Source organism: Oculina patagonica, chromosome 2, assembly GCF_052425735.1.
Source record: "Oculina patagonica isolate OP01 chromosome 2, crgOcupat, whole genome shotgun sequence".
Taxonomy (NCBI): domain Eukaryota; kingdom Metazoa; phylum Cnidaria; class Anthozoa; order Scleractinia; family Oculinidae; genus Oculina; species Oculina patagonica.
Window position 1 is genome coordinate 45,407,991 of NC_135759.1, and position 17,262 is coordinate 45,425,252.

Here is a 17,262-nt window from a genome sequence, read left to right on the forward strand (position 1 = left end):
TCTATATAACTGAGATGAAAAGTGTGGTATTGGGCTAATTTGTTTCTTTCTCGGTGTGGAATTAAATAATTAGATACTCACTGAACAATATTATTATAAAACGATATTAGTGCACTTTTCAAAACTCAGTTGTAACTTTCAGTCTGTTTGTTTTTTTTGTCAGGTTTGGCATGAAGGTCAGCACGTGGATGTATCAAGTGTTGTTGTTATTGAGCTACCTCTTATTCAAAGGAGATGATGGTAGATCAAATGATGAACTAGAGCTCTACTGATGGCTAGTAGAGCTGTTAATTAATTGTATTGAATTGTTTTTAAATGTATACTATGAATAATGGTTGGGAAAATGGCAGGAAGGGGGAACTCCCTCATGTGCGTTTTGTGCCTATGTTGTAGCTAGACAGAGCAGTCAACTCTCTTATCCGTGGACTGTACTGATGGACAAGTGGACTGCTACCATTGAGGTGTAGACACCTCCACTTGTCTGCCTCAGAGAACTATGCACTTGAATGAAGTGCTTAGTTTCCGCGTTGTCTAAATGGCGACTAGGTTGGCATTGTCTAAATGGCACCTTTGTTGAAGTAGTCTTAAAAAGGGAGTCGACTGGGCTACATAGTGATTACACAATCTGTTGTACATAATATTTCATTATACAGTAAAAGTGTGCCACAGAGTAGTTCTGTTAATAATTTTACACAAACGCAATTCCATTCATTTACGTTAATAAAAATATGTATGCCCTGCGTTGCAATAATAAGAAGTAAAATTAGGTTTCGTTTGTATATAAATAAGGGTAGGATAAGGTGAAGAAATTAAATACAACTTTGTGTAGATTTTGAGCCCCGCTAAGTAAGATGTATCCTGAGTATTGTTCCTTCACTTTAGGTTTAGTGTTAGGATATATCTCAACTGAGGAAGGCTTTACATATCCAAAAACTTGACAGCTTTTAAATAAAGCAAAAAGATAATAGGATTTCCAATAATCAGATATTGAATTTTTGATACGAAATATTTGCAGTATATTAAGGTTTGATAAAAGGCAATAAGTCTTGTTTTAATGTTGACTAGATTGGCCTCGAGTCAATGACAACATGTATATTTTGTTGGCTGTGTCCGATTTGTAATTCTCGGTTGCAGAATGCAGGGTGTATATTCTGTAACCCGTTGTAACTTGTAACTTTGCGCTTTCGGATATCTTGGTCAGCAGCTTTCACGAAGAAGAACTTGTAAGAACAGGTTTATTATGGAAGTGAATCAAAACGGTTTTTGTTATTGGAAGGAAGGTGTGATCATCGCAAGAGAAGGATACAATATCAACGCGAATAATAATAGCAGTTTACGCCGAATGGCTTGTTAAACATTGGCGTGAAATTTTTTGCCCTCTACTGGCCTCTAGGAACAGGTTCTGAGAAACAATTTATAGAGAGAGGTCAAATCAACAGTCGACTTCTGATGAGCTATATCTTATCCGAACGCATTCAGTAAAGTTACAGTTTCATTTTGTATTTAAAGTAATCTATTTTCAAGATTTTTGTACTGTTTATTGTATTAGTTGAAAGTTGCTTTTATGATACCAGATAGTGAGTGTTGATAGTGCCAGACATTTTTGAATGAATGCAGTAATTAGAAGATAGAGCTAGAGAATAAAGAACAACCATATAACAATGTAATAGGCACTGGCTTGAAACACTTGTCACGGTTCAGACAGTTGAGGTCAGCTCAAACGAATATCGTGCTAAGCGCAAACAATTCATTCGCGCAAATTCAATACTGATGAAGTGCTGAGCTTGGTCAGTCCAATGTCACTCTAACTTGCGCAAAAAAAGTCCATCCGAACAGGAACTTCATCGACATTTTGTCTGTTTACAATGGCTGTTTTCACACTAGAAGACGCCGGGACAAATCGTGTGGACGGACAAATCGTCTGACGATTTATTCGTCTAGTGTGAATTTAAGACGGCTTTTAGACGACTTGTCCGTCTAGACGACCAAGTCGTCCACGAAAATCGTCTTCCTAGACGGCCAAATCGACGGCCAAATTAGGCAACTTCTACGTCCAAAACCGTGTCTGTCCCGTTTTCACACTAAGACGACTTGTCCGTCTAGACGGTTTGTCCGTTTCTAGTGTAACGGCCTGCCGAGACGGGTATTCTTTGTTGTGACTGTTACTTGTTTGCGCAAGTAACAATGCGGCGTCTCTGAATGTGTCTGAAAGTTTTAAACAACATCTGTGATAGGCGTTACAGGCCAGTTAATAGTCAGATATTTAGATTTCGTTTATAATATTAAAGTTTATTACACGTAGTTCTATTAAAAAATACAGATATTTTTACGGTAAAATTTACTATGAAGTTGATTAATTGATTTATTATAAATCTCGATTATTAAATATTAGAATGTCAATGATAAGCCCCTCACATAAGATTTTAGTTACAAAAATATTAATGTCTTTTTCAATAGGCATGTTTAGTTTGTGCTGGCACAAAGTGAATTTAGCAAATGAATAGAATTAACTAATGGATGTACAAACATAGTTTGCGCCTGGAGAAGAAATAAATTTAGTTTTCTTGTATTCGGCTATTTCTGTCTGTGTTTACAGTAAATTCAAGGTGTGTTGGAGAAAGACTACGTTGATGTGTTGATAAAACGGCCCTGCGGCACTTGCAACACCCCTGAAGACCCCCTGACTCGTCCCCATTCTTTTTTTATATAGCACGTGGCAAAGGAGAGAAGCGCGCGAGGTGCATTTCCTCGATACCCATCTCTCCCTGCGCTGTAGGAAGACGACTGGGGACGAGTCAGAGACTAGCCTGGAGTTCTGTCGTTAATTCCGAGAAGACGGCTAAAATTCAGGCTATTGCAAGACTGAGTTAAACATTGATTTACCACGACGGGCCCTGACACTAAGCACAAGAGCCATACAATGGCTCTGCTTGTGCGTTGTAAATCTTGGTACATTTCTTTCCGTCTAATGGTCAAATTCCCAAGAACGCTAACAACGTCGACGTGAATTTTGTTTTTTTTTTCAGTGGACTTGAAATTGACCTCAGCATATTTTTAAAACTATCGATTCAAACACAAGAATACTTTTGATTATTATATAGCTGAATTTTTTCCCCAATAGCGCGCTCTTTCACTGGCTACTTCGAGGTCACGTGAGTAACAACTGTTTACCGCCAAAAAAACTGTGAGCGGGCAGCATTGCAAATTTCTGGTCCCTCCTCGGGAAATGTTTCCCTCGAATCTCAATTCTCGGGAAACAAAATTAACTGTTCCTCTGGACCAATCATTAGTGTTAAAAAACGGAGTCGAAAGTGGACCGACAGGTTCTTTTAATAATATAAACTTGCGTGTAGACATTGGCTGACGACACAACTCGTAGATACGGGCACTGTGTTAGTGGTGTTACACCCCTCCTACCCAGCTCAAGCACAGTTTTTTTATGGCGTGCGTCTTGCAACCGCGGCAAACGAATGCAAAGTGGTTCAAGGTGGTGAAAAAACAAAACAAGTTTGTACGTATTGGGGAGTCAAAGAGTTGAAATACAAAATTCTTTGTACACTTAAAAAAATTAATTTCAAAAAGTCGTTTTATTCCCTTATTGAAAACAAACATTGAAGGTCTCAGGGAAACAAAGTACTGTTTCCCTTGAGGTCAGTCTTTAAGTGCTTACCGTACTCCAAGTAAACGACGAGATTTGGGTAGGGTGGCCAAATGGTGCTTGCTGCGTCGACGTGCATGTGAAAGTCGCGTCTACTTTTCTTGCAACTGAAAAACTTTTTTACAAAGTGCACACCTATTCTGTAGTTTTTAAAAAAGTTTATTACAGCCTAAGTAATTCCAAGACAGGTAAGACTGTCTTCTGCCCAGTCTTGAGGTCTCGTGATTTTTTTTTTTTTTTTTTTTTTTTTGCGTAATGGCTCTTTCCTATGCAGAGGCCTCTTTCGCGTTTCGTACGTGCTGGGAAAAGCGGAGAGGTGAAAAGTAAGCACGCAAAGCCTGGAGAGAATCGAAACAAAAGCGCGCGGGGGACACTGGGAAACCCTTCTCATCGTCCCCCGCGCTCCCCCTTTTTTCATTGTTCGTGTTTTTCCCCCACTGAAGGAGCCTCTGCGGAGAAGAGAGGCGAAATGGCGTTACATCAAGTTTCATGTCAATTTTTACTTTTACTATAGCATAACTTTTCAAAACCGACCCGCCGTCTACCTATCAACAGCGCCAAAATTGATGCGCATTACACGCAAGGCCAGAGTCGGCAACATCTTGAATCTCCTTCGCTGCCACCCGCTCCGCTATCCAGCTCACTCTGCGTCAAAGGTTTTTGAACAAACTCGGTGTCATGCTGATCACGGAAACTCGGTGATGGTTAGTTAGGGCAAAACAAAGAGAACCGACAAAATCGACACGACAAAAGTTTACGAGGGTGAGCAGAAACCCGGAGCAGAAAGCGCTGTGTCGCCATTATCAGTTTTACCCTGACTAACTGCCCTTAGGTCGACTTGGTTCTTCGTCGATGTTGACGAAGATGGTCGTCTTTAAGGCCGCAAGTGGTACTTAAATTCAATTATTCTGTCAAGTTCTGTTCAAAAGGAAACAGTTGGAATAACGCGCCAACTATTGATTGCAATTTTTCAAAAGTGAAACGCGATCTGAGTGCTCCAGTTCCAACAATTTTTTAAATATTTTAACTGTTAGTAATTTTTATTTCGTTGACACAACAACAACACTACAAAGGTTATTTTAAGGATTAAAATTTCTTAATTAAAATAGCAGCTCTCAACAGCTGGTTAATACTACGAGTAAAACGAAGCCAAGTAAACATAAGTTCGCGAATACAAACGCTCACAACCGCTTCCATGGAAAGTTTACGAAGTACAAACTGGCCACGAATAAAAAGAAGTGGCTCTATTTGCAGGACAGCCAGAGATGAACTGTACCAGTAACATTAATATTAAATGTATGGTCCACGATTTTGCTTTAAAAACTAAGAATTTTAAATGCTCACTGTACATTGACCATTAAACCAGTTGATGGTATAACTGTTACATTCTAGGAAAGATTCTCTGTCCAAGATAAAGGAAAATTTGAACCTTTGATACAACTGGGAATGTAAAAAGAGAAAACATACCCTAATCACTGCACCTGAACTGAGACTAAAATCAGGATTCGTACACATTTTCAGGCGAAAAATTCAAGGACTTTCCAGGACCCTTCTTAGAAATCTCAAGGACTTTTTTCCATGAAATGTACCCCAAATCAACGATTTTCAGTCTGTTGTGACGTTGATGTGCTTGCTGAAGAATTAAAGAAAAATCGCTTATTTTGGCGGTCTTCTAATTGCCCTTCTGACGTTCAATAAAAAAATCAAGGACTTTCAAGGACCGAAAACCAATTTCAAGTACTTTCAAGGCCTTGAAATCGAACTCCTGGAATTCAAGAGTTTTCAAGGGTTTTCAAGACGCGTACGAACCCTGTAAAATAATGGTTGAAATGGCCACAAATAACAAGTGGCTCTATTTGCAGGCTAGCCAGAGATGAACCCAGACTGGCTTAGATATGTAACAAAAACGAGGCGACCAATGAAAGGTGGTCAGAAGACAAATACTTATTAGGAAGTCCACCAAGACACAAAAAATCACTTTCAGTCAACAGCTCAATGTTCCCTGTGAGCTGCAAGGGTCCATGTTGTCTTCGACACCTGCGACAGTACTGCTGCCGTCCAGGAGACACAAAGATATAGTCCACAGTGGTACAGACTTGGTCGTGAAAAGTTGTAACTTCCTGCTGACCTCCTTTGAAGTAATGCCTGTACACACTAAAGAAGTTAAAATTGTGTCGCTGGAATGTACAAGCATTGTACGCATCCTTTTCAGTCATGTCTGCTAAGGAAGGCATGCTGGTTTGTTCTCCTTCATGCTGAACAGTTTCATTTTCTGTGCAATTTAATGGCTGTGACTGTGGAAAAGTTGTTGTTGACATTGATGCACTGCATTGCTCGGACTGAAGTCCTGCACTTTGCTCTGGATTGCATTGCATTGAACTTAAAGAAGGATTTCCTAAAAGCTCCAGACACTCATTGTTTCTAACAAGACTTTCAGTACCAGTATTCTTGTAGAATTACCTTTACTCTTCTCAAATTGCAGATTTTTAGATCCTGATAGCTTTACATTTTCCTCTTGTCTCTCTGGATTTCTACAAGGATTTCCATCTGTTTCTGAAGGCTCACTTCTTTTGGCAGAAGATGTTGTGATTCCTAGCTCCCATGGAATGAGATTGCTTGTTAAAGCGTGCATCGGTGGATAACTCCTACGAAAATGGCTCTGCCCAGAAAAGTTATCACGATGCATGCCAGTGTAATCAAGGAGACCACGCTCAACAAAACCGTAAATTGGAGAAAATGGAACACTGTTGAAATCTCCACAGCAGATGATAGGATGATAACAGGGTCCTTCTTTACCAGGGGATGAAATTCTTGCCGTTTCCTCAATTTCAGAAAATAAACAAGCAAGCTGTGCAAGCTTTATATCCCCTCTTTTCTTGTTGAACAGTAGATGAGTGTTGGAAACACACACCAGGTTGTTAGAGTGACGAGATGCACTGCCTGTACCCCTGGGCTTCAATAGGACCACGATGGCTACATTATCACGGTCCATAAGCTTTACTTCTGGTTTATTAAAGGAAACAAGCTTTGATTTAACCAACGTAAATCTTGATTCCTTAAAAAATGTGGCACATCCGTCTGTCTTGTCCCCAGTTCTTTTCTTGTAAACACCAGCATAACCTTTAATACCAAAATAATCCTACAATTTTAGTAGACAATTGGAGTTAATGGTGTGTAACTTACAGAGGAGAAAGAGATGTGCTAAGGAGGAATGTGATTCCCCTGCTACCAGAACAATTGCTCATTCGATGTACTTTACATTGTAAAGTCACTCAGAGTTCCTGACGTGACAGGGAAATTGGGCAAGTGAAAACAGATTATTATCAATGATGTAATGTATATGAAATGATTCATATATGAACTGCGGATGTATATGAGAGTGAGAGGAGGAAAAGTTCACCATAACGTGATGAAAACGCCAACTTCGCGTCGATCCGAGTCGGGTCGTGTCGACCCGTCAACCGGATGTCATTTCGCGAGAGACTTAGAAAAAGTTCACCATAACGTGATGAAAGGGGAGTAGAAATGTCGGCGGATCGACACGATCCGGTCGATCCGAGTCGGGTCGTGTCGACCCGTCAACCGGATGTCATTTAGCGAGAGACAGAAAAAGTTCACCATAATCTAATGAAAGGGGGGGGGGGGGGGGTAGAAATGTCGGCGGATCGACACGATCCGGTCGATCCGAGTCGGGTCGTGTCGACCCGTCAACCGGATGTCATTTCGCGAGAGACTTAGAAAAAGTTCACCATGACGTGATGAAAGGGGGGGGGGATGTCATTTCGCGAGAGAATTATAAAAAAATAATACAATCTTATCCGTTTGTAATGTATCTTTTATTGACTTTCACTGCCAAAATTTTATCAAATTTGTTTCACATTTCAAGGAAACTGGAAGAAACCGAACATCATATTAAAAAGTGACTTCATCAAGAATATAATAAAGCAATTAAAAGCTTATGTACACAATGAAAATTTTGCAATCCTTAAAGCAATGAAATACATATTGACTTTTATCGGCACGCTCAATTTTGAAACTGTAACCTCAGTAGTGTATTTCTTAATTAATTATTATAAAGTTGCGTTCTGCTCTGTGGACTTATATATAATCCCTGGCAATTAAAAACTTATTGTTCATTGAATTTTGTTTTCTTTCTCGGGCTTTGGACGTGGCAATCACGTCTTTGAATTGTCAGAAAACTGGAAGAAACCGAACATCATATTAAAAAGCGGCTTCATCAAGAAGATAATAAAGCAATCAAAAACCGATGTACACAATGAAAATTTTGACAATCTGAAAAGCAATGAAATGTATATTGACTTTTATCGGTACGCTCAATTTTGAAACTGGAACCTGTCGTGTATTTCTGTATAAAGTTGCGTTCTGCTCTGTCGACTTAAATATAACCCCTGGCAACTTATTGTTCATTGAATTTTTGTTTCTTTCTCGGGCTTTGGACGTGACAATCACGTCTTTGGGTGTAGTCCTCTCGACGGCCCGGGATCGACGGGGAGAAAAGATATCTGCGTTCGCAGGCTAGCTTCCTTTCCAAACGAATGTTTGTTTGGTGACACACTGCAAACACCAGTCAGACCAGTAATATAAAAGCACAAGTGAGGAATCGAGACCTCGCTCGTTTGGAACGAGTACATAGCCACAGTCTTCTGAAACGATGTATACAAATATATTCTACGAATGTTTGCGACCACATTCTTTTAGAACGAGGTATACGTTACATTACTATTTCGCTTGGTTCATACGCGATGTTGTTAGTGTACGCGTTAGTTGCTATTCGTGTGTTTGCGGCCACATTCTTTTAGAACGACGTATACATACAGATGTATGTATACGTCTGTATAGCTTGTTTCACGATTGTTTGTTTTATAGTGCCCCATTTTTTTGCAATCGTGTGATTAAAGATTGTTTTTAGCCACCTATATACTAAAAGTATATTCGCTTAGTTCATTCGCAATGTTGTTTAGTGCCTGTTAATTATTCATATCACCCGAATTCTTTTTGTAGAACGAGGTATACATATAGTATATTCGCTTATTGTGACTTACGCGTGTGTTTGCGACCACAATCTTTTTAATAGAACGAAGTATACATATAGTAATACAGTATTCGCTTGCAGTTCATTTTGTTATGGTGTTCTTTAGTTTGCAATCGCGCGTTTATATTACCAACTTACATGCTATTATGACGGCCACATTCTTTTAGAACGAGGTATATACATGAAGTAAATTCGCTTTGTTATTTTACGGGGCCATGTCTTGCTATCGCTTCACCGTTTACGGGTTTTTTATGTCTTGCGACCTGTGACGGGTCAACTTGTCCCCGGATCGTCACGATCCGACACGGATCGTCACGATCCGACACGGATCGTCACCAGTTTGACGACTCGGCGATCCGTGTCGGAGTGTCGCGATCCGCCAGAGATTTATCAGGGCCAAGTCTGATGAAAAAATCACTTCCGGTGACAAGAATTCACTTCCGTTCAGCTCACTCGCAAAATGACTTCCGGTTGAAAGGTCGTGACGATCCGTACGGATCGTCACGGATCGTCATGATATTGGCTACCCGCCGATCCGTGTCGGGTGGTCACCACCGTTGTCGACTTGACACAGTTCGGGTATATTGGACATGAATGTGAAGCCCTGAATTTTTTTCAGGCTTCTTTATTCCAATTGCTTAAATTGGAAATTCACTGCGACGATCATTTTTTCACTCTCAGATTATTATCAAGTTGGCATCATGGTATTGAGATAGATGCTTCATTAAAACTAAATTGCAACTCGAGGGTTGAATAATATAGTTTTTTACAAAAAAAATTACTAAAAAAAAATGTTAAAATTCCTTATATATACAAAATGAAATATACAGCTATGAAATGTCAAATATTTAAAATTTGAGCGCATTGCTAAGAATGAATGAGTTCTTCAATCTATTTGTCTTAAATCAGCATTGAATTTTCGTTTCTTCCTCAAATTGTAATGACAGGTGTTCCTCTGTGGGAGTTAAATTATGGAGTTTGTTATTCCTGTCTTCTGCAATCTTTGAAAAAAGCTTGTTCGTTAGGGACTGCCTTCTTGCTGAAAAAAGTTTCAAGACCAGCCTGAGCCAAGGCTTCTTGGTAGGGCTTGAAAGGAAAGATGATGCGCATTGCCCTCCTTTGGGTCCTCTCTAACTCTTCTGAAAGATACTTTGGAAGACTATCATGGAATACTGGACAAGCATATTCGGTAAGAGGACGAATACAAGTTCAATAAAATTGAATTAGCTACACACATCAATCTACAGAAATCTACAAATCTACAGAGTTCACAAATGGGATTCGAACCCACGACCGTACACTAGTCGGACGCTCTAACAACTGAGCTACTGAGAACTCTAATGGTGAGCAGTGGTCATTTGTGGGTGACACAACAACTGCATCGCACAATCACATTATGTCAATGAACACACGCATTTAACTGCATCACGCAGTCACGTAGTACTCTCATAGTAAATAAATAATAATAATGGATTGATGTGTGGAGAGAATGAACTCAGAAAAAAAATTCTGAGTTCACAAATGGGACTCGAACCCACGACCTTCCGTACACTGTCAAATGGAAAGTAAGTGGCTTGTAATCCCACACTCATACAGGCAATACTGCCAGTGTTTTGATAAACTGTGTCCCAAAAGTCACTTTCTTTGTTCTTTGTCAACTTCTCAAAACCAACTTTTAATCTTCCATACCCAAGTGGACTGAATAAGTGTCCACTAAAGGAACTCGATACCCAGAGTCTGCCTTTCTTTAGGTGGAGTATCCAATGTGAAAGTCCATGATTCACCCACTCCAGTCATTTAAGCTTTAAAATTGGACTTGATCAGAGTTAGTGTTCTTGGTGTCAACTAAAAAAACATGGGCTCTGGAGATGAGATTTCATTGATATTGACTAGCATTAAAAGGCCAGCTATACAAACAGAGGGCTGTGAAGGGTTTGGCACCCGGGCAAAGAATCAGCAAGGCTCTATCCTCAGATTTCAATTGGTAAACTGAAGTCAGATGTTGAAAACATTTGGGCAAAGTCCTGTTCACAGCTGGTCAATTTGCCATGCGGCTTGCCCTTAATGACATCCCTGGTGGAGTACTCACCCTTCACATACATTGCAGACCTATGAAGCTAGCCAGTGATAATTTTGATGTTTAAATGTTACTTACCTTTTTCTCTTAACTTGGGTTCAAACCAGTCATGATAATGGCACATCTCCACTTCCTGAAGACACAAAACCTAAAAACAGGAAAATATCAGCATCTCCATGGAAGGACTGTTCATTTTTGTAAGATACATTAGCACAAATGAAATCCCCCAAAATGGCTTTTTTAATAAATAGTTAAACATAGAATAAAATAGGAGCGACTTGCTACCGGTATGTTATTATATTAGGGTGCAAGAGATACTGATCAACAGATAATTTACAGCATGACAAATAATTAATGTATCACATAGGAATAGCAAATGGCCTTACCAACCATGAGCCTTTCCCAAGTTCAGTGGGTCAGATGCCTGTCCGGTGTTTAGAAGGTCTTGGGTTCTAATTCTGCTGGGGATTCAGATTTTTTCTTTGTCCAATGACATGATGGACATTACACTTTTCTCACAACAACTAATGTTGTGGTACAATTTGAAATTTTTCTTTGTTCTAGTCTATGGTCTGTAATATGTGAAAAGGAATATAAATTAAGGGAAAATACCAAATAATTTGTATCAATGGTAAAATTAAACCACAACATTTTACAATGCAACTACTCCAACCAGGGCCACCCAAGCAAATTCTTTGCAAATTGACCAATAATGTTTGAGTGATAAAAAGGTCATAAATTTATTGCTTCTGTACAACCTCATCCCCAGGGCACTTTTCCCTTCAGAAAGGAAAAGAGGTTGGCTTCTGTAGTGTGCAGCTTGTTTAGATTGATAATTTGTTGCAAATCCATTTTTAACATTCAAGGTTTTTATTTGTCAATTTTCACAGAATTTTGTCAGGTGGCCTTGGTTCGAGTAGTCACATTGTGATACTTACATCAGCATTATAATGGAGTAGTTCCTTTAAAAGATTTCTTCTCCTGTAGTCCCAGTGTTTGAGCCACTGTTCAGTTCCATTGTACAAATGGCTGTTGGATTGTAGCAACCCATCCGCAAGTACATTGTAAGAAACCACTGTAAAGCTAAAGTTACGGCTTCTCTGTGGCTGATAGCACCTCCTGTGTAAATAATGCCATTTGCGACCCAAGTCAGAAGGAGACGTGAACATTGGCTGCTGTGATAATGGATCAATTTCTTCAGCATTGTTGCCATGATAAGAACCAGTGGTCATAGTACACTGTTCTCCTCCTTGCTCTGGTTGCAGTGATGTGTTTGTTGACAGACATGTACTGCCAGCATTGTCTGGTGAAAATTCAGGACCATTCCTTGGATTGTGAACCCAGTTATCACAGTTCCCAGCATTGTTTATACCGGGGCTGATACCAGTACCTATAGATACGCATAATATGATAAGATTTTTGTAATTCTTGTACACTACACTGTAATATTATTATGGACAGTTTTGCTCCTCATTAGTGCAGTGCAGTGTAGTCTCTGTGAAATGTAGTGCAATGCAGTTTACTTTAGTTTGCTGTAGTGTAGTGAAATCAAATACTTGAAAAGTTTGCAAAAACAGTCTCTATCGGATTCGCAGAGTCGGTCATTTAGGGTAAGTGGTATACCACATGTATACCAATATCCCTGAAAAACATGGATCCAGTAATGAGTATACCAAAATTTTCCCTCAAAATCAGTATACTTTATACCCATAAAAGGTCCAAGTTTAGCTTAAAATACTATAAACCCAATTTAAAATCCCACTGTATGCCGTATACCGAAAAACCCTGCCATGGCGACCCTGGATTCGCGATCCAACACAAACCTTTCATGCCTTGAATACTTTTACCCTCTGTGGATGTACTTTGACCTTCTTTTGCGTTATTTCTTTCCATGGATGGCTGTCCAAATGGTTCTTTTTTAGAGGCCTGATGTGTTCTCCCCTCACAAATATATTTACACTTTTTAGCAGCAGGAGTAAAAAACGGATTTACTGACTTCATCCTAAAATTTCATCATTCAAGTGATTCAACCACTCAACTGCCTTGTGTAGGCTTACACGAAGACTACACGAAGTACTATAGACGCGTGAGCCCGCGCGCAGTATCATCAAGGGGAGGTTACATAGCTTAACCGAATTTGTCTTCTTGTTCGTCTTTGAACTTCTTGGAGTAGTTTATCGGAGGGTGTTATAATGTTTCACACAAGCACTCAAAGAAGACATTGGACATTTAAAAGTGAGCATGAGTTAATGAACACGCGCCAGGAAGTAAATAACGCTTACTGTGAGCGTTTTTGCGAGAACTTTCCCGCGAAGAAAGATGTCAACTTCTTGAGTGTGGAAGAAGGAATGAAGTTGATAGAATACTATCAAATAGTTTTGATTGAAGTTTGTGACAAGTTTCAACCTCCAGTCCCGAACGCTGTGACTGCAACAGCCGTTACTTATTTAAAACGGTTTTATTTGAAAACGTCTGTCATGGATCACCCTCCTAAAGAGATGTTCTTGGTGTGTTTATACATGGCTTGCAAAGTGGAGGAGCATAACTTGTCGGTGGACAGATTCGTGGAAATCCTCCCAGCAGGTCGAAGGGAGAAGACTAAAGATTTCATTCTAGCCCATGAACTACTTCTTATGCAACGCTTGGACTTTCATTTGACGGTTCATAATCCATACAGACCAATGGAAGGATTCATCATTGATTTTAAAACAAGATGCCCGAAGTTAGGTGATCCAGAAAAATGGCGTCCTTCAGCTGAGGAGTTCCTACGTAAAGCCCTTATGACCGATGTTTGTTTGCTATTCCCGCCATCGCAAATTGCTTTAGCAGCGCTGTTCACAGCATCTCGTGGTTCAATAGCCTCTTACATTGGCGCAAATCTTGGAGAGCAACAACAACAACACGTTCTCAGCCAAATTGAAAATATAGCAACTTTGGTGACTAACCAGGCGAAATCTACCGTGAGTAAAGAACAAATAAAAAGCTTGGAGCAGAAGTTAAAAGCTTGCCGTAACCCTGAGAACAATCCTGACAATAAACTGTTCAAGAAAAAGAAAGCAGATCGGGAGACAGCGATGGATGAGAGTTTGTAAACACAAAGTTAATATGAGAAGAAGAAATAAAATAACTTTGTGGTTTCAAAAAGATGCAAATTTACATGTGTTCATTAAGACTTGCTCCAAATCGCTTGTTTGATTCCCAGGAGACCGCTGAATATGAAGGGCGCATGCGGGCTTGGAAATCAAAATGGCAGGTGATCGCGGAGCTATTTATCGCTTTGCATGCTGATGCCTGTTGAAAGATTCTTGCAAAAAGGGGTTGAGCAGTGAGGAAAAACAGGAAAATTGTTCTCATCATTGTACATGTATTTCATGTCATCATCACTTTGTTTAACTGCAAGTTCAATCAAAATTATTAGTTCATGGGCCTTTGGGGGTTAATAACACCACAATTACACCTAGGTACCCCTCTCCCCCACTTTCCCAACCATGATATGTGAGTGATGGGTGTAATGTGAAATCTGTGCACTTCCATAAAGCTAGCACACCTATCTCACCAAGCAATCGCAGTGCACAGTTTCAAACAGGTTGAATGGGTTGTTGACATTGAAAGGTTTTCCCGCCACTTCAAAACTCTTAAACCACAGCGGAAGTGCATATTAGATGGTTGCCATTAGAACTCTCTGACAGTCATCCCCTGAGGAGATGGATTTTGTCCTCGGCCAAGGTTTGACTGTATTAGGTGACCGCTTTTCGGTTTCACAGATGAAAGGCGGCCAGTTGGGTCTTGCCTCCAAAATAAAACTTTTTTGCAGTTAAACCACACAAAAAGATTGGAAGGGGAAGATCAAGGTTTGTCCAGTTTTAAGCTGCTTTTAGGTAGCTTTTCAAAGTGGTCTCTGAACACTTCAGGGAAATTTTCAAAATTTGCTTTCCAGCCTTGTCTCTCTTTCAGTGTGTGATAGACCATTGAAACAAAAATAGCGTATATGGCTTGCAAAAGCACTAGAAAGACAATAAACGACACCAGGAAAGGCTTCGAGCTTTATTGTAGCTTTTCAAAGAAAAAAAGATTGACTGAATGATAATTTATTCTCAACTCAATTTCAAATTCACACAAACTCTCATAGTACACTCAATTTTAAATCCATACAGTACACCCTTACAGTACACTTTGGTCACCTATGGCTTCTAATTATCGTTTTCGTTGATGGGAGACTGGAAACAGAAAACTAATAAACAAATGGTACAGAATTTTGAGATGGCTTTTACCAACTGGAATGAAAGGACTACCTCAAAACGTTGTCCACAATATTTATTTTCAAATAGATTTTCCAGAAAATTACAATTCACTGTCCATTTCTTTACCAACCCAAATTTTTGGTTAAATAGCAATTACCACAAAATTCCTACTGTAAGTTGTGTTTTGACATGCATAAGAATTATGCAATATTTCTTTCAGAAGTAAATATAATTTAAAACATCAATACATTAGGTATCAAGTTCTTGAAAGAGTTCTCAAACAACTTAGCTGCAAAGTTGGTCAGTTAAAATTTTGCATGAAACTATTGTGCAACATGCAAGGAGTTACATATTTATTATTAAATATTTAAATATTTTCTTCCTAGGGAAAAGACATTAAGTGCAAAATTAATGGGAAATAAAACCCTTTCAGAAAAATATGTCACAGCTAACAGGTTTCTTGGTACATATTTAATTTTTGTTTTACCCTAACTACAAACTAACCCTGAATTACAAAATAACTACCTGTTAATTGATGTGTCTGATAAATTGAATTTTATTGTTCAATTTCTTGTAGCAATATTCCAGCTGTGGAACTCGACTATACTGACTTCACCCATATGCACCCCAATAACTGTGAAAGCACAGTCGAATCCCGTAACTCGAACCTTTAAGGGAAATCGAAAAAGGTTTGAGATATCGGGAGTTCGATTTATCGAGGGTAAAATTAGTAAGAAAATGACCTGAAGGGGAATCGAAAAAGGTTCAATTTAGTGGGAGTTCGAGTTACTGAGGGTTCGAGTTATCGGGTCGATTCAACTGTAAAATTATTACGTATTATTGTGAGTCATGATTAATAATGGTAATAGGACTGAGTGGAGTCCAATTCGGTCTGTAATCATACGAGTGATTAACAAAATGGGACGACCGCGAAGCGGAGTCCGATTTGTTTAACACGAGTATGATTACAGACAGAATTGGACTCCACTCAATTAATCAAAACTATAACAAAATTTGAGAAAGAAACTAACCTTCGGTTGTATAGTTAAACCTCTTTATGAATACTGAAAAACATAACTACTCAACAAATGCAACAACAACAGTGCGCGCAAAATGACGCGTACTGTCCAATTACACAGGCATGACGCGTAAACTGTCCTATTACACTATCCTATTACAAGCATGACGCGTACACTGTCCTGTTAGTGCTCAAATCGGGCTGCCGATAACCAATCACGTTCGAGAATTTTTGTATAGTTTTGATTATTCATTTATAATCCAAGCTGGTCAGTGATGAAACTCAATATCTATTCCTGATTTCCTTTTACAAGAAAAGTGAGAGGAGACAAGAGTCGTCCCTGCAACTGGTCGACCAGCGACATAAACTTGGAGAATGTTCCTGTCATCACCTGTGAAGATATCATTCAGCACAGTTAGTGGAACGTCTACTGTGCCACGCCTGAATTAGAAATAAAGTAAAGCCTGACGAACTCCTAGGTCTTGGCACTGTAGCATGAAGCAGCTAGAAGTATTGCTACTCCCCTGCTGGATAGGATGCTAGTCCATCCAGGGCCGGATCTAGGATTTCAAAAGGGGGGGGGGGGCTGGATGGCAGACCATTAGGGCCTAACCCTAACCCTAAGTGGCGCCAGACGGCGAAACGTGGCGCAACAACAACCAGACATGAGCAAGAGCTAATTTTTCTTTCTTTATTTATTTCTGTTTCAAATAAAGTGACATTTTGAATTTTTTTTTTCTGAAAAATGGGGGGTGGATATCCACCCTATGCACCCCCCCCCCTGTATCCGCCCCTGCCATTACAAGTTACTGCCCAGCATCCTGTCAGGCTGCCTTAACAATTTGCCAGTACTCATTCATACTCCTGGCTGGAGAGAGGCATTCTTGCCCAAGAATACAATACAGTGACCCTGGCCAGTGCTAGAGGCCTAGAACCAGGACCGTTCATTCCAGACTGTCCAGTGAGAGAATGTGAATACTAAGCCCGGGGGGGGCACTCCCATACATGAGCTATATAGGTATGTGCCGCTGTGAAGGGTATGGTTTTCAAGCAGTTTAGTCTGGGATACGGTATAGAAATCAGAGAGTTTTGGTCTAGAAAAGGGTAGCATTTCATTTGCCGGGAGACCGATCGACGGTATGACGAATATAGTCCAGAAACTCGGAAGAGAAAGAGGCTTTCCTAAACGTAAATAAAATCATCGCGGCATCGTTG

General features: G+C 39.7%; 4 protein-coding genes across 4 annotated transcripts in view; 2 read left to right on the top strand and 2 right to left on the bottom strand.

The window, feature by feature from the left end:
- Positions 1 to 1,633, top strand: part of LOC144644868 (uncharacterized) — a 28,123-nt gene extending 26,490 nt beyond the window's left edge. The window contains 1 exon segment of the mRNA XM_078504417.1: positions 164 to 1,633. Within this exon segment, the coding sequence (XP_078360543.1) occupies positions 164 to 238 (75 nt within the window). The 3' untranslated portion in view covers positions 239 to 1,633.
- Positions 1,634 to 4,685: 3,052 nt separating this feature from the next.
- LOC144644884 (protein angel homolog 2-like) lies at positions 4,686 to 12,823 on the bottom strand. Its single transcript, XM_078504438.1, is given in 5 exon segments — positions 4,686 to 6,090; positions 6,093 to 6,778; positions 10,867 to 10,936; positions 11,727 to 12,178; positions 12,612 to 12,823. Coding segments are annotated over 5 exon segments (1,929 nt in total). The 5' UTR covers positions 12,790 to 12,823; the 3' UTR covers positions 4,686 to 5,547.
- Positions 12,824 to 12,922: 99 nt separating this feature from the next.
- Positions 12,923 to 15,041, top strand: LOC144644899 (cyclin-H-like). The gene has a single exon (XM_078504456.1). The coding sequence runs from the start codon at positions 12,981 to 12,983 to the stop codon at positions 13,878 to 13,880; it is 900 nt and encodes a 299-aa protein (XP_078360582.1). The 5' UTR covers positions 12,923 to 12,980; the 3' UTR covers positions 13,881 to 15,041.
- A 46-nt stretch (positions 15,042 to 15,087) lies between these two features.
- The window catches only part of LOC144644893 (guanine deaminase-like), a 29,159-nt gene continuing 26,984 nt past the window's right edge, over positions 15,088 to 17,262 (bottom strand). The window contains exon 15 of the mRNA XM_078504448.1: positions 15,088 to 16,438. Within this exon, the coding sequence (XP_078360574.1) occupies positions 16,317 to 16,438 (122 nt within the window). The 3' untranslated portion in view covers positions 15,088 to 16,316. The remainder of the gene's footprint in view (positions 16,439 to 17,262) is intronic.

Excerpts from the sequence above, each read along its gene's own strand:
- LOC144644899 (XM_078504456.1), top strand. The coding sequence starts at position 12,981 with ATGTTTCACACAAGCACTCAAAGAAGACATTGGACATTTAAAAGTGAG.